At 39.8% G+C, this 23210-nt stretch overlaps 1 protein-coding gene across 1 annotated transcript in view; it reads right to left on the reverse strand.

The window, feature by feature from the left end:
* The window catches only part of LRRC1 (leucine rich repeat containing 1), a 63527-nt gene that overhangs the window by 10333 nt on the left and 29984 nt on the right, over positions 1 to 23210 (reverse strand). Inside the window, exons 7-12 of the mRNA XM_019474451.1 lie at positions 13212 to 13268; positions 11540 to 11603; positions 10536 to 10610; positions 8614 to 8758; positions 6730 to 6848; positions 5636 to 5719 (exon numbers count right to left, since the gene is read on the reverse strand). Coding sequence (XP_019329996.1) covers positions 5636 to 5719; positions 6730 to 6848; positions 8614 to 8758; positions 10536 to 10610; positions 11540 to 11603; positions 13212 to 13268 — 544 coding nt within the window. The remainder of the gene's footprint in view (positions 1 to 5635; positions 5720 to 6729; positions 6849 to 8613; positions 8759 to 10535; positions 10611 to 11539; positions 11604 to 13211; positions 13269 to 23210) is intronic.

Here is a 23210-nt window from a genome sequence, read left to right on the forward strand (position 1 = left end):
CCCCATGGAAAGGACCCACGCTGGAGCAGTTCATGAAGAACTGCAGCCTGTGGGAAGGACTCACGTTGGAGAAGTTCGTGGAGGACTGTATCCCATGGGAGGGACCCCACGCTGGAGCGGCATAAGAGTGTGAGGAGTCCTCCCCCTGAGGAGGAAGGAGGGGCAGAGACGACGCGTGATGAACTGACTGCAAACCTCCATTCCCCGTCCCCCTGCACCACTAGGGGGGAGAGGGTAGAGAAAATCGGGAGTTGAGCCAGGGAAGAAGGGAGGGGTGAGGGGAAGGTGTTTTAAGATTTGGTTTTATTTCTCATTATCCTACTCTGATCTGATTGGTAATAAATTCATTTTCCCCAAGTCGAGACTGTTTTGCCCGTGACAGTAATTGGTGAGTGATCTCTCCCTGTCCTTATCTCAACCCACGAGCCTTTTGTTATATTTTCTCTCCCCTGTCCTCCTGAGGAGGGGAGTGATAGAGCAGCTTGGTGGGCGCCTAGCATCCAGCCAGGGTCAACCCACTACAGTAATGCAAAAAAAATACGACATTAAGAAAAATACTACAATGATTATTCTTTAGAATGTGACCAGTTAAAGTCCAGTGACACATCTCTTTTATTCAACCCTCAGTACAGCTGTCAGCATCAAAAACTCTCACTAGGCTTATACAACTCAGATAAATACATTGGGAATTTAAACACAGTTCCTATTTTATTGTAAAATCTTTTCCAGGGTGTCATAACCAAAATTTTGTTTGGATTCAAAGTAAATAAAGTCAGAATTTTCCTTGGCCCCAGATAAAATAGATTAATTCTTTAACTGCAAGCACAGAATACATTTAGAGGTGGAAGAAACTGCCCAACTCACTATTATTAGCTATTATTCAGTTATTATTAACTTTAAATTGGCCAGGAAAATCTTCTGCAAACTCACTTCAACACCCCCTGCACCACTGGTGAGTAGTATGGGAGGAGCACAGCAATATTGCTCCTCTGCCCTCTGACTCAAGACAAGTTTTCCTGCATTTTTACTTAGTGCTTATTTTCCCCTTTGAGACACACAAACACATACTTTTACACAAATGAGGGAAGGGATGGGACATCGGAAGTTAAAACCGGAAACAACAAAGCAGCCCAAACTTGTTTAAAAAAAAAAGATAAGAAAAATGTAAAAGCACAGTTATTGCCAAAAAAAACCCTGCAGTTTTACCTACTGTAGTAATGATTCTCAGCCACAATATACCTCAGAGCCAGGAAGGACACATTACCAGATCTCTGCAGGTTGTAGAGACTCATTAACAAAAGCACATGAACTGGAAAACATTCCAAGAAGGTTATTTATGCAAGTGCCAAAATCAACACACCAGTTTCACTAGTGTTCCAGTGCCAGGGTGGGATTTCAATACCAAAGAGTCACCAGGCAGGTCTTTCAAGTTTAAGGGGAAAAACATTTGTAACTATGAACAGGTTTAGACATTCTCTGTTCTTGCCGACGTTTGTTTCGCCACTCAATTCAGTGAGAGAGGGATCAAGCTGCAAGATGAGATACTCAAGATGAAATCTGCCAGTGACTCAAGTCTTGGTCAGACATTCAGCTGTTCCACGTTTTACCTTATGTATTGGCACCAGATACAGAAGAACCTTTGAACCAGGAAACTCTGAAAGAGTATTTGCATACAAGCTCCTCGATAATCCCAAGTCAAGAAATCTTACACCAAAAGGTAAAGACTGGTTTTACAAGTATGCATTGAAACCATCTGGCAATGTAATTGTTTGACAGGCTGACCCAAAATCCACTCCTAGTAAACTGCTAACAAAAAAAAAACCAAACCAAAAAAAAACCCAAAGCAACCAACAACAACCCCAAACAAACCTCAAAACCACAAAAAACCCCCCCACACACAACCACAAAAAGGCTAGAACTCATAGATTATCTGACCAAGTCATATTAGAGCAGGCACATAATTTCTGCCATCATATCTATAAAAGCTCTCTTTGCTACAGGAATAATTCTGGAGGGAAAGACAGAGACACCAGCAAGTACATATGACATTTGTTATATGAACTCTTCTCCCTAGTAGAGTCCCATTTTTTCTATACGCATGTTACCAGACTATGTCTTTGTCCCTCTCCAACAGAAACCAGTAAAGGCCTGTCCCACTCCCATTTCTTATAAGGATGAAGACCACAAATGCACAGCTGTTCTAGCACTCTGTAAGGCAAAGAAAGAACGAGAGAAAGCGGGAAGGAAAAGAGGGAAAGGAAAAGAAGGGAAGATACCAAGCAAGAATATCTGCAGTGCATACTCTACTTCTGCATCTGACTCTGCTTCTGTGAAGGGGGAACCAGGGTACAAGTACTAATACTGATTGATGTGCAAAGGTCTGAGACCCCAATCTTTGCCATACTATCTCAGGAGACATCTTAAGCAACACACAGCAGGCAGGGGTATTGAAAATGACTGCTGTCAGAAGCTCGTGCCTGGCTTTAAATATTAATTAGTCAGTCTGAGATGAAAATAAATGGAAAAGATGGTATGCTTTCTCACTGTCAAGCAGAACTTTCCAACAGACAGAAAAAGGGTGACACGTTTTTCAGTTTTCCTTAAGTGCTCTACCAATGCGTTTTGTATTTTTTTTCCAAGTCAGTAATGATGAGAAGGAAAACGGAAATTGAACATTTCACCAAGACACCAAATTGTTCCTCCCTGTTATCCAAAGGGAAACTCAGAATTGGGATCTTTGCCATTATCAGCACCCCTGAAGCTGCTCCTGTGGATGCTTTGCGTAACAGCAAACAGTGCTCATTATACCTGTGCACTCTGTTTACGCAGAATATTTTTCTTTTAGAGCTATGAAATGTGACTCTTCACCGAATTCCTCTGAATTTTAACCAGAAAACTTGTACTACAGAAATGTTCACGTTCGGTTTAAAGCAAAAAGCTACTCCTTAAGAAGAATACTACACAAAGAAAATGCAGCTCCAGGAACAGACAAAACATGAGCAGAGAGCAGTAGATTTCTTTCTGTTTTTGAAACTAGCATTTCAGCATTGTTAGAAGGCAATCTAAAGACTTTGAGGGAAAAGTGTTTTATTGCACAGCCTAAGCACAAGGAATTGAAACTGAAACTTGAAAAACTGAAACCGAAAAGTCTCATTAGCTAGACGGTAGGTTCTGCAATACATGCATATTAACAGTATTTTTGAGACAAACCATTGCATCAGCTGTTTATGCTTTCTATTTGTTACCATTACCAGCTTGGAATTCAGATCCACCGATCTAGAGGGTGGGTATGACCCTCCAATTGGAGAAGTACTGACTTCCTTTAAAAATAAAAAGTAAAAAGAATTTTAAAAATCCACAGAGCAAAACATACTTTAATGAAACATTCTGGAAATCTTACGTTAAATGTAATTTCAAAGTGTTTGCTCTAATGAGAAAGAAGATACCTAGGTGTGGAGACCTTTACAGGAAAAAAAAAATTCTATTTCAAAGAAGTGGATGCCAGGGAGTTCTGTTTCCTCTGTTTCTCTGCCAAGCTCCTTGGGAACCAACCTCTCCCATTTTTATTTCCTGGACTTTCCACAACTCGCCAGCTTACCTCATTCCAGTACCACCTTCCATTTCCTCATCACCTGCCTTCTCCAAACACAGACTCATCCCTGACTTTATCCCAGCCCTTGTGCAGGTGTCCCCTCCCCTCTCTCTCATGTGCGCTAATGTTCTCCACACACATTCTTGTTCTTCACTTCACCCTTGGATATCCCCAACTCCTTCAGTGACTGGGCAACGCTTTCCACCTCTGAAAAACCATTTCTGGTTCCAAGTCTCCAGTTTCTTGTTCAGCATTAATCCCTTTATTGTTCTGCACCAAGCCCTTGACTCAGTTATTCCCCCCAAACAGACACACTCCATATTCACCCTGCTTTACCTGCTTCTGAAGCTGAACCTTCTCCTCTCACCTGCTCCTATCCCTTCCAAGCCACACTGCTCGCCATCATGCACCGTCTCCAATACCATGAACTTCATTAACTAAGTGCTTATACGCTACATGAACTATTAATGGCCAATCTGGAAATAAAGTGTATCAGTAAAACCTTACACGCCGTTACAAACTCAGAGCAATTCTGCTTAAAGGTGGACTAAACACAAAATTGTATGAGTCTCAAGTATAGATAGTTTATAACACCTGTTTAATGTATTAAATTAAGTTCTTTGTAAAGACATGAAAAGTTTTCTGCCAAATGAGCACAAGATCAAAATTGCCATCACATTCCAACCCAGAAACACAGTTTTCCCAAGGTCCTGCCTCTTGCTAGCATTTATGCAACCTGTCTGGGTACACCCTCTGCAATTTTCTGTTCAAAACCAGCAGCACCTCTGTAGAGGAGACACTGTCCTGCTAGAGGAGCTGCAGTACTCTCATCTTCTCTTCCCTCCCTCACCTTCCCCCCCCCGTCAAACATACACTTATAAGCCAATCCGTAAAGGAGCAATAGGGGCTATCGCAGAGTGACCAACCATGGCAGCTGAGACCTGGGCCACTGGAATTGTTGCTGCCAGTGCCACAGCAGCACCCTCTGCCCCTGCTCGATCCCTCCTCTTCAGACCATCAGGTCTCCCCCATCTCCTGGTTCCCAGCCACTTTGCTTCCTCCTCACACCTCCTCCTTGAGCTGTCCAAGCTCTGTAAGTAAGTGGGCCTGAGCAGAAGTGTGCGCTCACTAGCCAGAGCTGATACTCCTCTCAATTCCCATCCATCAGCTGCCACCTGAGTACGTACGCCTCCTGCTCCTGAAGTGACTGAAAGTGGTGAACAAAAAGCTATGACCTCAGAGGCACATGTTAGAAACAGATAGGAAAATTAAGGGCGAGAACTACTTGGACAAAAATTACAGAGAAACAGTAGTGCAAACAGAACAAACCTGCAGTCCCGTGCTCCAATCACAGGATGCTGCTTCTCCCGATCTCTTTCCAGAATTTACTGCTGAACTAAACTTGCAAGGCCTTTGTTATATTTAGTTTCACAACAGGAATTCTAGCTTCATTTCATTCCATATACTGTTACAATAGACAAGAAGTCCTAGTGATCATAGCTGTAAGATTTGAGGTATCAGTGATCTTGGTCATGTCAGGTCCTCATATTTAAAGGCAAAAGTAGTCCCAAGATCTCCAAAACGAAAAAGACTGTCAAAACAGTCTCTGAACCATTTTTCAGAATATGAAACCTTCCCTTTGCTATTGCTCACAAGAGTGAGGCGAGAAAGACTCCGGCAGTATTTTTATGCTACGTGCAGAAGAGGCATATTGATGTTTAAATGCATTCACTCTACCAGAACTCCCAGTCTTCAAATAGCGCTGGACCTGACACCCACACTGGGAATTACTAGTTACAAGCTAATTAGATCCAAGCCTTCTTGTTCAACTGCAAACACATTTTGCACTTCCAAGCCACCAAATCACCACAGCTGCTGTTCAGATTTACGCTGTTCAGATCTAATGGACAAGTTTCTGGTTGTGATCGGTTTGGGAAAAATACCCAGTGGATCAAAGCTGCCTGCTACTTCTTGTAGGCATCTGAAATCAAGAGTTTTCTGTTGTATAATCACATCTGTGAGAGTTAATTGCACAAAACTTACCTCTTTGGGCAAAGATGTTAATTTGTTTCTATCAGCATTCAAATTGTTCAGCTTCTTCAGTTTTCCGATGCTCTTCGGCAATGACTGTGCCAACAAAAACAAAATAATATGCAAACAGAATTTGTAAATTCACAGAGTCAGAACAAAACTTATCTCACTTTAAAAATGAATTAATAGACTGATCCATTTTTAAAACTGGAGTGTAGTTAACCCTCGTTACTATCAGGCCTTCCAAAGGAGATCCAAGGTTTTATCTTGCAGAAGAAATGTCCAGGAATGTCAGTTTCTAATACAAATTCACTCATGAGTTATCTCTGCACTAAGATGACAGATGCACAGCAGCTGTGTACAGAAGCATGTATGCAGAATGTCCGTATTATCTAACTTTACGCTCCCTAAATAGCTAATTGAGAGGCAAGCTTCTAACTTAGGTGCTATGAACTGACCTCTGGAGAGGCATCTTTCCAACAGGCTTAAGCTCCTAACTGAACCAAGCACCAACCTAACTTAAGAAATGCTCAAACCTAGATTTTTATAAACACTTCTACTCTCCAAGTGTCAGTGTCCTGTGAAGGCAGTTTCAAAATAATGGAAGGAAACACCTAATGGAAGGAAGTCTGAGATTTTATTTTAATTGACCACCTATCATATTTAATACCTGCCTGGAGTAGATCAGCAGAGCAAGGAACGGTACAACAGCAGCTCTGCAGCGCTCAGGGCTTCTATTCAGTTCCAGCAAGTCTGATCCAGATAACGTACAGCAAAAATTGGCAACAATGCAATGCGGCACAAACTCCGCATTAAAAACACAACAGACTAAATGATACCTGCACTCCAGGTGCCCCGATTCCCTTACTGATCATGAAAGATTCAAGAGTGAATATGTAATTGCTTAAGCCTTTGGAAGGGAGGACTGTTACATACACACAACTTGATCTTTAGCATTCATTTAACAGGTTAGAAATAAGATACATTTAAAGGAAACTCGCTACTTAACAGTAGTAATGGTGAGTAACCTTACAAGCTAAGTGGTTCAGCACTTAGCAGCAGGTCTTATTACGGCCAGCCATTTGAGCAGTCATGACCATGCTTACCTGCAGTTGGTTTTCTGTTAGAACTAGTTCAGTAAGGCTTTCGCAGTCTCCAATTGAATCCGCTAGTTGAATAAGTTTGTTCTGATCAACCTTCAAAATGGAGAGCCTCCTCAATTTTCCTGGACAGAAAGAACACCACATTTGTTTAGCTTAGTATCCTCTGATACCTGCTTTAATTACAGAAAATCATTCTGCTGCAAAACTTTTAGAAATCCTCTAACACAATGAATTATTTTTCAGGTAAAAAAAAGAATTCAAGTACTGCTTCACCTGGTGCTTGCACTATTTTTGCAAGTTTATAACATCACTGAATTAATATTCAATATAAATATTCATATTCAATATTTAAGCATATTAAATTGTATTAAAGTTGCAATCTGAATGGTACCCCATGTAAATGTCAAGGATGTGTCTACCCAAAGGCCTATAAATAGGAGAAAATTATCTATTTTTTCCTCAATTATACAATGTTTATTCATAAAGGAGTGTTCAGAAGATCACCTGTGCCTACTCGGCCATAGTAAGAAAGGCTTGCACTGAAGTGACAGCCCAAACTCAAAAAGGATCAAGGTTGCAATGGAGCTGTACCTTTTGAAAGGCTACAGTGCATGCAGCCTGCCACAGGGGAGCTCGTCTGTAACACGTCTGGTGAACAAGAGGAGCTGCTGCTTCTCGAGAATCCTGTTAAATGGAGATCCTTTGCTGGGGAAGGCGATTGCAAAAGGCCAGGCCATTTCAGGCCAGGCCTAGTTTTGCATGTGCGTTTTCTAACATTTTCTGGATGTAATTTTGTTACAAAGGCAAAAAAAGTTGCTACTTATGTGAATATAATAGCTTACTTGTGTTTGGAAAATTGGGTAGGGGTACAGTACTTATTCCTTTTGTGTGCCTTTCAAAAGGTACAGCTCCATTTCTGATGTACAACAACTGTACTGGCCAACTCAGGTCATCAGAGAGGGCTGCTACAACTCTCTACCAAACACACACTAGCCAAACTGTAGGACCCACAGTAGTCACCCCACTCCCCCAAGTTTAACTTCTAGAAAAACATTTCTCTCTTCTTAGGCTCATGTAGCATTTGGAGGGAGGGGGAAGGTCTGTCCATTCTTTTCCACATTCCAGGTTTAAACCACATTCACAAGTCCTCCTTCCTCTACACCTTTATTTTTGGAAAAAAAAAAATCCTGGCAAGGAGAAGGCACGCTCTTGCAACATGAAACTCCGGAAAAACAGCTGATGAGTAGCAGAGAAACAATGCCTCACTGACTACTTGTCACAACTACTGCAGGGGTAAAAACATTTACCTTAAAAAAGGCACTGGTAATGCTTCAGAAAACATTCCTCAGTTATTAAACCTGTTTTAAGGGGTCAGACGCAGAAAGGTTGTAGTTTGGATCCTCAAGGGTGAAGAGTAATGGGCTGAAGCTAGAACACCCTTCCACTGGGTTCAGTATAGGATTAATCACATTGTCCAACTGAAGACAATTACACATCCCCACTAAAAAGGATGTATTTTTTGTAGCGATACTGTCACTCTTATCAAGTGACCCACAGCATGTTACAAGCTAGAATTTTACAATGTTAAAGAGTTATGACAATGACGTGGACGCAGTAGGAACAGAGAGGATATATTAACTTTTATTTTGTTCCGGTAGGTATCAAGTGAAGACCAAAAAAAGATTACGAGGTAGTCATTATGCAGACAATTAAAATGAGACATTAATAGAGCTATGCATTTCATACTAAGCAAAAAAAAAAAAAAAAGTGCTGAGACAAGCTCATCTCTTGGATGCACAAAAAGACTTCAAAAGACTTGAAAACAAACGACTTCCAATTTACGGTGGATTAAATGGTTCTGTGTGATAGCATTCACCTTGTACTTACCAATGCCATCAGGTAAGACCTGAAGTAAATTCTGAGAAACAAGCAAGTCTGTTAAAGAAGTCAGACCACTAATTTCTTCAGGAAGGCATTCCAATTTATTTTCAGAAACATCCAGACAAAGCAGGTTTTTCAGGTTTCCTACTTCCTGCGGTACAAGACAAAAAATTTAAGTCATGCCCAAACACGTAACAAAGCAATTTGAAAAATGTACCATAGCAATGAAATTCCAGAAAGGAAAACAATTCTTCGTATGACCTCTAAATTGGCCATTCTTTGTATGACCTCCAAATGCAGAAAAAAGTAAAAATTACATTTTACATATGATAAACCAACCAAGTGATTCAGTCACAGTTTCTTACTCTAACTATTAAGACTGGCTTCAGTAGTCAGACAAGGTATGCTGAGCACACCCAGGCAAGCACCAGCCAAAACTGGAGTTTTCCTCAAGTAAAGACTGCAAAGTTTTTTTTTTCAGAACTACAGATTATCAACCTCCACGTAATTAAAGTCTGCCCCTCCCAATTAACCCTAGGCAAATTAGGATTAGTCTCTCCTGGCTGATACAGCAACATGCCATGACATCTAGGGATTTCATATCTTCCTATCTCCCAACTGCAACAAATGTAGAAATAGAAATTGGGAGTGTTGCTCTAGCAAGCATATTTGAACTGCCAAGTTATACTGCCATCATCTACAATTATTAATGTTTACTTAATTTTTTACAATGGGAACCCACCAATTATCTTAAAAGTCTGACAGAGAAGTACCTTTGTCCCTATTAGCCATCAGAGCACCCTCCTGTTCCCCATGTACACAGACACCCCTATACACACTCTAGAATAGTTCTCATTTTAGTCATCCAAACCATCTTTCGGAGAACAGAATGGCTGAGGCAGAAGTGTCCTTTACTTTTACATATATGAAATTTTCATAAAGTGACAGCCTTGATCCTAACTCACAAGATCAGTCCTTTTATTTTGGAAATGTTTGCCTCTCAAGAGGATCTTTCATTAAACACACCCACCCACCCTTTATCCTACAAGTTCATCTCTTGGACATTAGACAAAATACACAATAATGGCCAGCTTCAATAAAAACAGCTGCTGAAGTCACACTTGACCTTTTATGAATGATTATCAGTGTTTAACTACATCTACTTAAAAAATTATTAGGCCAAGCCAACAACAACAAAGTCAACAAAGCCCACTAAACTGTAACTGATTTCCAAGTTACACTGTTGACAATGAGATCAATACAGCAAATAACAGCAAACTGCACAAGGAACAGGAGAAAACAGGTTTTGACTTGGCTCTAAAGGAAAAAGAGGGAAAAGAAACCATCCCATATGTTATCACAGTTCGTAAGAAAGGGAATTTAGAGTGCTGTAAGCTTTAAATGCTAAGGCCCCTCACCCCATGACTGATGTCAGATGGGGGATTTGCCTGCATAAATCAAAATTTCTATTTATGGCAACAGTTCTATTATTGTACTTCTCCCAAATGCTGTATTTAAATGGAAGAAGATGACTGCAAAAAAACAACGATTCATCCTCAAAACTGTCAAAGCTGCAATTTAGATAGATACAAAAGGTGAGGGTTAGCTCAGCCAACTAGCAGCTCCCTGATCATTGGGGCAGGACTGTAAACAGAGGATGCATCATCCTATAAATTGAACAATGTGCCTATTAGGAAACAATTCCTTTGTCAAAATGTTTAAAAAAAAATGTCTGACAATATATGGTATCATGTACAATCCCTTGCAGAGGAACTTATTAAGAGAAAACCCTTACACATCCAAAACCAAACCCAGGCAAAGTGAACTGAGAAAACTATTCGATTTTAAATCACCTCCCTTTAGGTATGAACAAAAAGGTTTTCTTTTAAAAGCATCTTCAAAACAGTATCAGCAGAGCTCATCTTTACCTGAGGTATTTCGGCTAATTGGTTTCCATCCAACCAGAGGTCTTTAAGATTGAAAAGTGCACCAATTGTTTCTGGCTATAACATAAAAAGTAATAATGTTAAGTAGCATAGGAGCTTCAAGTAAAAACCAAATGGCCACCCTGTAATTACAGTCTGAATAAACCAGTCCTTACTCCAAGCACTATTTAGAGGTACCACGCTTAAATGCAGCAAGGGTGAATGCAAGCATTTGGGAACTCCATCATAAAAATTAATTGTTATAGCTTAACAAGCTACCGTACTTCACCTGACATGCACTAACAAATTGCATGCATACTCTTAATCTATTGCAAATCCAACATTTAATTGAGTCAGCTTAAGGGAGATGACATATCTTTTGGTAGATCTATCTGCCACAATGTCAAACACTGCAACCCTCAAGAGTTTGGCTCAGCCCTTTCCCAAAGATTCCTACTCCCACCCTGGAAATAGCTGAGCTTTCATCTGTGCTCAGCCCATCCAGCTCCCTACAGAAGCCCATGTGTTCATTGTAACTGCAAGTGCAGACAAGAGTTTGTGCCCTTCCACTCCTTTTTCTTTCCGTAGAAAAAGTCTGTGCAGCGCTCTCATTTTCTGAAGATCAGCTACAGTTTTTTGGGTAAAGTAATATTGTACTGAACAAGACTAAGCAGATATGGGAAGCACCAACTCATTGCCAAAATTCATCTGTACGTATAAAAAGACTCTCCCTCCATACATTTTTCTTTCTTCAATTTTGGACATCCTACGATCTATTTAATCTAAATGATGCGTGAAACAAGACCAACGTGCACTTTCAGTGGCATGTTCTCTTACCAAGTGATAAAGTTCATTGTTTCCTAAATCAAGTTCTTCTAGTCGCTGCAGCTGGGCAAGTGATCTGTGAGATATCCCTGCTGAAACCAGGACAACATCCTACGATCTATTTAATCTAAATGATGCGTGAAACAAGACCAACGTGCACTTTCAGTGGCATGTTCTCTTACCAAGTGATAAAGTTCATTGTTTCCTAAATCAAGTTCTTCTAGTCGCTGCAGCTGGGCAAGTGATCTGTGAGATGAGATAAGTCAAAACAAAACCACATCAGACTAAACCAACAGAAACCCCATGTATTTGAATGAGCTCATTTTACTGAAACTCCTATTTCAAATTACAATGTATAGTAGACAGACAGTTATTTTACTGGGCATGGACTATTTGTAGTAATATCTTACTGAAAAAATAATTTGGTTTGTCAGTATAACTGTATGCCCTTGAAACTTAAAACTTAGTATAGGCAATGAAATCATTATTCTTTATTTTAACCATCAGTCCCTCGGGGTGGACAATGCCACATAGTTTAGTATAGTTGGTTAGATTTATTTTTAGGGGGAATTTATGGTTACACAACTGGATAAAAATTCCCCATAGTGATCACGTGTAACAGTGGGACTCAAGACTCAGTAAATCCATCATTTATCTTCTCAACATGATCTATCCATTTCTGAAGTATTTCAGGTTGGATTTGAGGATGCAAACAGAGGGAAGCCCAAAAGGATGTAAAAGAAGTTCTCTGAACATGAACAGACACAGAGGGCCATCCTTCTACTTCAAAAGCAGTCTGTTGTAGAGCTCTTGCTTACCTTCCCCAAAGCTGCAGTAGCACGAAAACCAGTGAGACTCATCAGCTACATTACTGACAATCAGAATTTTCCAGGAGCAATAAAATTGTCAACATTTGTGATAGCTTCATTCTGACACCGCATGGCAAAACCTAGCTAGCAATTCATATCTTCTGATCACTAACATTTAAAGTGCCTTGTGGCTCACAGCTATAAACAGCCGCAACCAAGGTACTGGGTAGATTGACAGGAATAAAGGACCCCAAAGCGACTGCGGAAGAGATTCTGATTAAAATAGGTTAAATCTATTACAGTATCTATTAGATTATCTAAACAAGCAGAATAGGAGTCACCAAAACTCTTGCAAGAAGTAGCCAGGTAGTGAAGGAAGGAAACTCCTTCACTAGAAAAAGAAGAGGCTTCTTCCAGGCAGCCAAAAAGGATCCCCAAAATATAAGATACCCGATTAATCTTACAAAAGACCACCAATTCCTCTGCCACAATACAGACAGCACAGAGACATTTAGATATCTTTTTTCCCCCAAAATCACGGTGGGTGGAGTCAGACTTCAGACATCAGTAGGCTTAGTTTGTCACCAATGCTTTGATCTCCAGGTTTTGGAAGCTTTTGGTTACTTAGCCCTGAACACGAACACTTAAATACTATGAAGGTCTAGAGTAGAAATCTCCAAGATCCTATTACCCTACTTTCACAGTTAGAAAATTTCAGCATGAGAACAACCCAACCCACCACTCCCACTGCTGATGCGCTTTTTCGCTCCATGCAGGAAGAAATGTTTCATGCTGCTGTATTTTATACAGAATATTTTTATAGAGCAAAACCAATCGACACAGACTGCAGGCTCCTGCTACCAACCAAGTACAACTAGAACTAATGGATGTAACTAGGTGTTGCTAAAACAAAGCTGTATCTCATACATGTTGTCAGTCGGCACTGAATATTGTTTCTAGCTGTCATTCAGTTTCATACATTAGCAGATTTTAAGAATAAGAACATTTTATGTTAATATAATCAAACACATGAAATGTCACTTACTCAGGTAAATATGTCAGCAAATTTTCTCTTAGTTCCAGTGAAGCCAGGTTATAAAGACTAAAAAAAAAAAACACAAAAAAACCCAACAAACGACATTTTAATGCAATCTTACTTTTTATATCCCATACTTTCAGAAGAAAAGTGTGTGTTTACATAGTTTAAAACAAAATTGCTGTGAACTGATTTTTTTGTTGTTTTAATTCAACCAGACCATCATGTGAAAGGCAGCATACAAAGACAGGAAGTTTTTGCTTGTTTCTCTGTGATACTTCAACACGTTAAAGCTAGAAAGTAAACAGACAAAACACAAATTTCCATTTGTTAAAAGGTCAGTAGTTGCAAGTTACTGAACAGAGCATATTCATATGAATTGCACGCACTTACTCGCTTTCAGAATCTGGCATGGGCTAACAAAGTTACAGAGCATCAGGTAAACCCATCACTGTTCTAATGACGGCATGCTCATTACTGTAAGTGACATTATGCTTCTAAGCGGCTCACTCCATATCCCAGGCTTTTACTAACATCACCATAGCAACATTCAGATTTTTCAGAGGTTTATTTATGACTAAATGGAACACAAGAAGTCAGACATTATCCCAACACTATAATCTGCTCTAATCCTCCAGCGTCCCAGGGAAAAATAAAAATCAGATATGGTGACTGAAAATAAGTAGTTTCCTACAACAGAATATGTTCTGTCCTGGTGTGCAGGGAAGGGGGACAGTGTGCTAGGCCTTAAATAAAATCTAGATTAAAAAAGGAATTCCACTAAATTTGAAACACATGTTAAATCTAAACCCAAAATGGTTTTGTTTGTACACCTTAGGGAAAAAAAAACAAGCCCATGTACTCAGACCACATAAAATTGAAATACTTGTTTTCACTTCAAACAATACCAACATACTGAATCACAGGATCTTTAGTTAGCCCCAGTAAAAAAGCAGCTGATAACCTGAATAAAACTAAAGAAAAACCTTCATATTGTGACTCCAATACAGCTATCTAAGCAGGGAAAGCAACATAACTGATGTAATGAGTTATTAAAGGGGAAATAAGATTTTTCATGGATTGACTTTGGATTGTGTCTGAAAAATACATCCTTAGTTCAAGCACCTATTTCATACTGCATTCAGAAAACAGTGAATGAAGTATCACAGGAGCTTTGATTACGGTCTCAGCAGTCCTTTCCAGCTTTTACAATAAGCACATTTTACCCAATGGGTTCTGTATTCCTCCAGAAGAATTTAACAAGACAGTTAAAACATACCATATAGGTGAAGATATTTTAGGAGAAGCCTATTACAAATTCAATTAAAAGATAAGTGAGAAAAATTATTTTGAGTGGCAGTAGCTGAGTTAGACAGAAACAAAGTAATAAGGAAACCATCGTTCCAAAGACACAAGAGAAAACTCTCACATAAAAATTTTAACACTATAAAACACAAGTCAAGATGGGACATGGTACCCAACATCCTCACGGAAACCAAACCAGTGGAGGGGGAGAGGGAAGGGGTGATGGAGAACCATTTCTCTCCGAGAGGAACGTGGGTCTGCTCTTACTCACATTGCCACCCACAGACTGCCATTATATTTTTGTTTACAGGTTTTCTAGAAACCTATTCCAATCTTCCTTTGAATTTCGCACCTTCTCTTCAAGCTTGTATTAGGTGATGCCCATGATTCACTTTTATCAAGAAATACAAAAAGGATGCACATACCACCAAGCTGCCTTGTAATCTTGTGTTTACAGATCACCCCACATTTACTTATCTCCCTCCCCATCACGTTGAAGTGTCGATGAGTAAAATGGTGCAATCCCTTAATTTCTCTTCTTACATCAGACACCACTTTGGCTGTGGTTAAACAAAAATCTTTGTCAGCAGCAAGAACTTAGGAACCACCATCTTAACCAGCCTCATCGTATCATTAAACTGGGGCAGGCCAGTGAATCAGCTCAGGAAATTGATCCTGCTTAAAAATAACCCAGCAAAAAGAGTAACACAGATCCCTAATCCAACATAGAATAAATCCCCTTAAACACCTGGGCCAGTACAACTGCCAAGAAGGTGCAAGGAAGGCATCTGTACTGCCCAAGCCAGCAGCACTATGAGGACTCACTGGGTAGCTGTGCCCTTGCGGATACCCACCAACAGCTGTCTTTGCATCCAACCGCATACCATGCATTTTGGAAACTAATTGTGGCCGATCACAGTCCCAAGCTAGGTTCTCTTCTTATGGGAGTCAGCTACCTACGGGATACGTTTTCATCTCTAATGATACAGCTTTCTACAGCTATTCTCACACACAGCATGCTCACAACTATAACTCTACCCTGGCACAAAACAAAGACACTACCTCCACCCCTTTAATCTATCCTTTCTACTTCTTCCAAGGTCCAAGTCCAAACCCAATGTAAGCAGACCCCAAGAGGCAAAATGAAGCTTCCCACCAAGTAATGTAAAATAGAGACCAAGTCTATGAAGTTTATACCAGCAAAGCTGCCCCATTAGACTGAAGTATTATGTTTAAGGTGGATCCATCTGAAAGAGAGGCCAGAAAATGAGAGGAAATTTTTGACTCATTACTCTTAAATTTCGACTAGTTACAGAAGTGGCTCCCAGCAAACCTATGTGCTGCAATTTAAAATGGGAAAATGTGACAGTTATCATATCAAATAGCATCATATAAAAGGCATGCTGATGTACTGAAACACCAATCTCCAATACATTACAGAGAAGAGGTATAGCTCTTCCTTAAATTTACCAACAGACTCTTAACACGTTGTATGTTCACTAACATTTTTCTGGTTTTAAGGTATGTTAAGAAACAGGATTTTTAGTCATTTGCAAGAAAAATCCTACATTTCTTGCTATTTTTAAAATATGTTTTCTGATTTAATAACACATTCTCTCCAGAAAGTGTAATTCTTCCTCTTCTTAACTATAAATAGAGATTTTTCACAATATACTAAATGAAATAATTTCTTCTTCTCCCTCTGCCCTTAATTTTACGGGTGCACTGTTAGTCAAGAGTCTTTCTGAAGTCTCTGAAAGGAACTAAAGGAAGCCATACTTTAACAATTTCAGGGTCTTTCCCTAATCCTAATCTTCATCTAGGAGAGAAAACCAGTCATGGGGGTTACCTGTTTTGTTCCATAAAACAGAAAGGCAACAGCAATCTAGCCTACTCAGACAGGAGACACGGTTCCACCAGCAGCTGTTCACCAACTGCGTTTAGAAACACAAATGCACCATAAAGCATTGCAGGCTGCTCTCCAACACAGAGAAACAGTTCTTGCTCCCCCCCAAAAAAACAACAGAAAATGTACAAGCAAAACGTCATCTATATTCTAAAGGAGAAAGGAAAAAAAAGAAGGGGGAAAAAAAAAACCTAAGTACTTTTCCAAGACTATTATCGTAAGAAGCTATTTCACAGAAGCTTGTAAAAAGCATTAATATTGTAACAATTCTCACCGCAAAAGCTACCACACACACTGTGGTTCACACTCGAACGCTGAGCATGTGTGTAACATTACTGAGCACAAGGCAACAGCCAAACCAGGCGGAGGATGCAGTAACTGAAATAATTACAAAGTTTTCCATCCCAGCATTCCAGATGATTTCTGGTGTAAGGGTGGAACCAAGTTGAATGTAAAGGTACAACATGGCTAGAAATGTCATTTTCAGTACAAACCAGATACACTTACTCGAACGCTGAGCATGTATGTAACATTACTGAGCACAAGGCAACAGCCAAACCAGGCGGAGGATGCAGTAACTGAAATAATTACAAAGTTTTCCATCCCAGCATTCCAGATGATTTCTGGTGTAAGGGTGGAACCAAGTTGAATGTAAAGGTACAACATGGCTAGAAATGTCATTTTCAGTACAAACCAGATACACTTATTCAGTGCTGTACCTAAAGTAACTGTAGATATTGGTATTCATCATGTGAGCTACAAGAGAGAAGAAGAATGTGAAATCAATAATTGAGAACAAAACTATTAGCAACAAAGTAGTCCTTAAATGCTGGAAGTGTCTTTCCTGAACATTCCTGTCAGGATTTGAGAGAGAAACTCGCAATCCAACACAGTCGACAGACAGGGAACACCACAAATACTCCTTCATGTCAACCACAGTGGTCCTCTCCAAAATAAAGGTAAGACTAGAACCAGCCACTAAGATTGGAACCAAAAAATGATGTTGTTGTTCTTCCAAAGCAAGTCAGTTTTTCTTTGGATTAATTACAAAGAGAGTATCAGTAGCAACATGTCCTACAAAACAACCATTTCAAAAGCAGATGACTTTCTGGATGACAGCAATTCACTGCAATAGGTAAAACAACATCAATTGCAGTTAAAAAAAAAAGAAAAAAGAAAAGAGACAGACAAAGAGACATGTTCCCTAGTTACCTTGGATGAAATTACATTTTCAGTGTACCACATACATTAAATATATTCTGTCTTATAAAGTTATAAAATACAAACCTGAGATGAGTTATCCTAGTGCTTTAACTTTATCAGGGACAGCTGCATCATTCCCCTATTCAAGGGGACAGAAAGTCAGCCTTAAGAGTGACAACAGACAACACTATACATCCTATTTTTATCCCAGTCCCTGCAATAGGACTGGGAGCACCCAAGCCCTTGGGGTACACCAGCAAAGGCTTCTGAGGAAAACACTGGGAAGCACAGTAAGACATATGCTATTTTCTTGTGAAAATGAAGTTAAAAATACAAAGGTGGAAAGAGAAATGTGGAAAAAGCTAGGAGAAAATGAAGATGGATGATAAAAGCACTAATATAAAAGCAAAAGGTGCTTAGTCAATAAAAACTGGACAACAGCCTTCTCTTATTTGAGTATTAAAAGTCACGCATTTTACCTTATGTCAAGAGCACCACACAGCTGAGCATGCAAGACAAGAAGTCAAGCTTTGGGAAACAAGGAAGCAAAGTTGGAAGAGATGAAGATCTAAAGCACCTGCGGAAATGCATGGCCCCATCTGCATCCTTTCCAGCAAGTTTCAGCTGGTTAGGGGAATGTAAAATCCCAAATGTAGTTTTTCCTCACGTTTGTAAGACTGCAAAAAGAAGGGAAAGACAGGAGAATGGGCATGGTCCCCCTATTTATACAGAACAAGGGAAGGTCCTACACAATAAGGGTGGCTAAGGTGAGAACACAGTACAGATTCTGAATTTGGTCTGGTTTTACATTTTTTTATGCAGCAGTAGCGATGGCTACAGAACACAGTCCAAGGATGCAGCATACAGAAATGAGATATGAAGTCCACATTCTGGCTACTTCCACCAGTTCCAAAAGACTTCACTTCGCTGGGCCAGCATCTGAAGATTACTGTTACTTTGATAACGCCTGCCCCTGCATCACTACACAGAACGTACACTTTGAAACATTCATCATGACACTAGACTGGGAAGGAAGGGAGTTTAAACTAGGCAACTCTTTCTTTTTTGTGCAGAAAAGGAACATGCTGTTTTTTCTGCCTATCAGGGGCCTTCCAAGAGATGAGAAGGTAACTGTGGTACTCTGACAACAGCATACAAAATGCATGAAACTAGCCATATTTGAATATATTACAGCCCATCCCCACTGCCCAAATAAAACTACCAGTAACATGTATGACCCTGCCCCAGGACACACCAGTTAGGTGACTAGTCACTCATCTGACAGGATCCTATTAAGATACTCCCATCCCGCGAGGCTTCTAGCTGCAGACGGACAATTCATTGAGAACCTGACGTTTAGCAGCTTTTTTTGCCCCAAGGAAACAACAGGGTTAATCAGTCACTAGCCAGCTCTCAAAATGCCACTTACTCAGACTATAAGTATTTGAAGGTGCAGCATATACCTTTGCAATAGGCTCCTGTTCCAAGTCACTCCCAAAAGAAGCCTCTTTCTCTCACCCTGTCTTCATTGACTGTATCATTGACTGCAGAAAGAGCCTGAAAAAACAGTCTCCAAACTCCAACTCCTACGCCAATCAAATCCTGGGCTGCATCAAAAGAAGCATGGCCAGCAGGTCAAGGGAGATGATTCTCCCCCTCTACTCCGTTCTCATGAGACCCCACCTGGAGTACTGGACCCAGCTCTGGGGTCTCCAGCACAAGAAAGGCATGGACCTGCTAGAGCGGGTCCAGAGGAGGGCTACAAAAATGGTGAGAGGGCTGGAACACCTCTCCTATGAAGAAAGGCTGAGTGTTGGGGTTGTTCAGCCTGGAGAAGAGAAGACTCTGGGAAGACCTTATTGCAGCCTTTCAATATATAAAGGGGGCTTATAAGAAAGATGGAGAGAGACTTTTTACCAGGGCCTGTAGTGAGAGAACAAGGGACAACAGTTTTAAACTGAAAGGGGGTAGGTTTGGGTTGGATATAAGGAAGAAATCTTTTACGATGAGGGTGGTGAGACACTGCAACAGGTTGCCCAGAGAAGTTGTGGATGCCCCATCCCTGGAAATGTTCACGACCAGGTTGGATGGAGCTTTGAGCAACCAGATCTAATGAAAGATGTCTCTGCCTACAACAGGAGGGTTGGATTAGATGATCTTTGAAGGTCCCTTCCAATCCAAACCATTCTATGATTCTATGAAATTAGGTGATAAAACTTGGGTGGTTTCAAGAGCTTCTGTAGCACACACCCCTTTCCAGAGTTAACTACCACTTCAGTTCTTCCCTGAGTCTGCCTTATTTCACCCACACACAGTTACTATACCTGCCAGCACCATATCTTTCCTCAGTGTCTGAAGAACCAGCTCCATGTAGATTTTTTGTGTAATGACATTTCCCACGCAACAAAAGCAATATTAGTCTTACAGGGAAGGATTATGCTTCCTGAATTTCCTAAGGTTCTGCTAACATATAACCATGTAGTTCATGGTCTATACGCTCCCGGTATGCATTTTGCCCTCTTTTTTAAAAGGTTCAACACTACATGCTTATTTTGCTTCCAACTACTGCTTAATGCTGGCATATAATTAGACGTTATCATGAAAGAACCTTAAAATTCATATCCAATATACGGTAACGTACAAATAGTACAGAATTGCAGCTAGTTTCCTTTTCTCAAGAAGATTATTTCTCCAAAAAGTCTAGCTGAAGCTTAAAGTATTTTTTTTTTTTAAATGTCAACTTTAACCAGTCTCCTGCCTCTTGTTTGGTTATGGAAACTTGTCTTACAGTGTGAATGATAAAGCAGAGCACTAATTAATTTTTGTAAGATTAATCCGATAGAATTTAAAGAGTGAGACCTTATGCCCACACCATGCAATAGGGAAGAGCAATTTTTGCAACTTCTTAGCTACTGAATCCCAGAAATTCTTACGTGAGCCAGAAATTACAAGAAGTATTAATTTCCTAAATGAGGGCACTTATCCATTTCAAAGCAAACTATCTTCACACACGTGAAGTCCTATGGTTCTATCTCAGAATATAAGGGATGCTGTAAAAACAACTGCAAAGCAAGGTAACTGGATTTAGTTTTGATGAAACTGTTGTTATGTCTCACCAGTACTGTTAAAGACCATGCTTCCAGAAGTTATCTTTGAGAGCATTCTCTCTCCTCCAAGGCAAAGCAACTTGAAGTAACTTGCATCTAAGTTAAACACTATTCTTTCCTCTCAAGTTTAGGTGTATGATGTGCAAGGGAAAGGCACATGAGGCTTTCCTTAGCAGTCCACTTCCGGAGTTTGACAAGCAGGACAGTATTCTAGTAAGAAAATCTGAAAGTAAGGATTATGTTCCTAATACTTGCCATTTTCTACAGAGCTGGGAGAAGTGGACACAAATTATCGGGGAAAAATATTCCTTCCTTGGAAGACTGATTTTAAATAGGCACAGAAGAAAGTAAAGTTGATAATTTTGTCATCCTAGACTTAAACAGCAAAGACACTGAAAGCCAGAGGAAGAACATTTGCATAGTCAGTTACTTGAATTGAATTGTCAGTACCATTAATTGGCTTGTAAAAAGCTACAGATCTTCCACAAGTGAAAACAGAAGGATAATGAATATTAGTATCTTATCAGCCACTAACTGGAGGAAAGACTAAACAGACGGCCAGTAGTACAAGTCACATACAAATTTTAAAAACAGAGGAGAGTTCTACAGTTTATGGCCATGGAATTCCCTAAATATGTAACAGAGGTAGTCTAAGCTGCTAATTAAGACTAGTTTTCTACATAAGCTTGGTTTTCAAGTTGCTGAGATCAGTTCTACTCTCTCTCCCTCACACACAGCAACAAGCATAGTCCAAAAAATGGACAGGAACACTGAACTCCCTATGCCCTTCAAAAAGCATCATTAAGAAGACGAGAGAGATTCGTAATTATGGCTCAGCCTGTTTGCTTTTGAATGCTTTAACTGAACATTCTCCAATTTGCTTATCAAGATCACTGAAACAGGTTGGGGAGGCTAAGCCAATTCACCATTACAACAAGATTTCATTTTCAAAATACCTTCTGTTCCACTCATGCAACATCAATCTTCAATGACTTAAATAAAAAATTGAATTACTTATTTTAAAAAAAAATATTGCTAAATATATGTTAAATATTTCTTCCGTGTGTAACATATAAGATGCAACATCTCTGTCCTGGTTTTGGCAGGGATAGGGTTAATTTCCTTCCTAGTAGCTGGTACAGTGCTGTCTTTTGCATTTATCAACATGAGAACAATGTTGATAACACACCAATGTTTTAGTTGTTGCTAAGTAGTGCGTACACTAGTCAAGGACTTTTCAGCTTCCCCTTCGGTTGGTTAGTAATGAGCAATTGTTTTCATTTGCAACATTTGTCTTCTGTTGGGTTTTATTTTTCGCTCTTTGTTATTTTTTTCTTTTCTTACAATTTATTATTATGATTTATTATTATTATTTCTTTTTTTCCAATTATTAAACTGTTTTTATCTTAACCCACGAGTTTTCTCACTTTTACTCTTCCAATTCTCTCCCCCATCCCATCGGGGGGGGCGGGGGGAGCGAGTGAGTGGCTGTGTGGTGCTCAGTTGCCAACTGAGGTTAAACCACGACAATCTCTTATTTAAAGGCCAGATGGCACTGCATTCACTATTACATTGTTAAACAGTGTTCCTGAAATAAACTTTAGAGTTCCTTAACATTCAGTTTTGCCATTTAGCAAACAGCTGTGATTAACACTGAATGTTCTACCTACTCAAACTCTGTAAATATTACTTGTCATGCTAAATTCAGATAAGCCAGAGTGAGAGCTTTTAATACTATTTATATCAGCCTAGCCAGACCACCTACAAACAGTCCTCCTCCTATGTATTTGCAAGATAAGCTTCCCCATCACTTTTGTCATATCATGTAAGACTGTATTTTAATCACACATTATTATGCTAAACCTTAAAACAGAATTACATTGTCTTGTTCCACACAATTTTAAGAGCATTTTCCATTCTGTGTGATGCTATCAGATGTGTAACCTACACTTGAGGCATCCTAGCGTACACTAAGAAAAACACAGTCAAGGACTGGCCCAGGAATCCATTACCAGAATAAGCATGCCATTCGGATCTGCTTCTGGATCATCTGCATTGAGCGCATCATCCTTGCCTTTGAAGACCTTTTATTCTCCAGCTACAATCAACATTAAAGATTCTGAGTTCAGAAGTTGCTGAAAACTTCAAAACTTCTAGAATTAAACACAGATATATACAAAACACCACCACGCTCAGTGACTTTGTTTCTCTAACACGAAATCTCTGGATATTTGTGGTTCTACGACTCTTGAAAAGCATGCCTATAACAAATCCTTCCACAAAACAGTGCTCCTAAGTGCAGTAACATTTGCTCTATTCTTTTCATTATGTTCACTGACATAATGAAATGCCTATTTCAGCATTCTACCTGCTAGCTGCAGACGTTAAGAGGAAAATTTCTCTGCTTACCTGGTAATTCCCTTTCAGTAGTAAGGTCCACAGATCCATTCAGCCTGCTTGCAGCTTGGGGGTAAACCAGACTCATCA

Source organism: Aptenodytes forsteri, unplaced genomic scaffold, assembly GCF_000699145.1.
Source record: "Aptenodytes forsteri isolate BGI_AS27 unplaced genomic scaffold, ASM69914v1 Scaffold100, whole genome shotgun sequence".
Taxonomy (NCBI): domain Eukaryota; kingdom Metazoa; phylum Chordata; class Aves; order Sphenisciformes; family Spheniscidae; genus Aptenodytes; species Aptenodytes forsteri.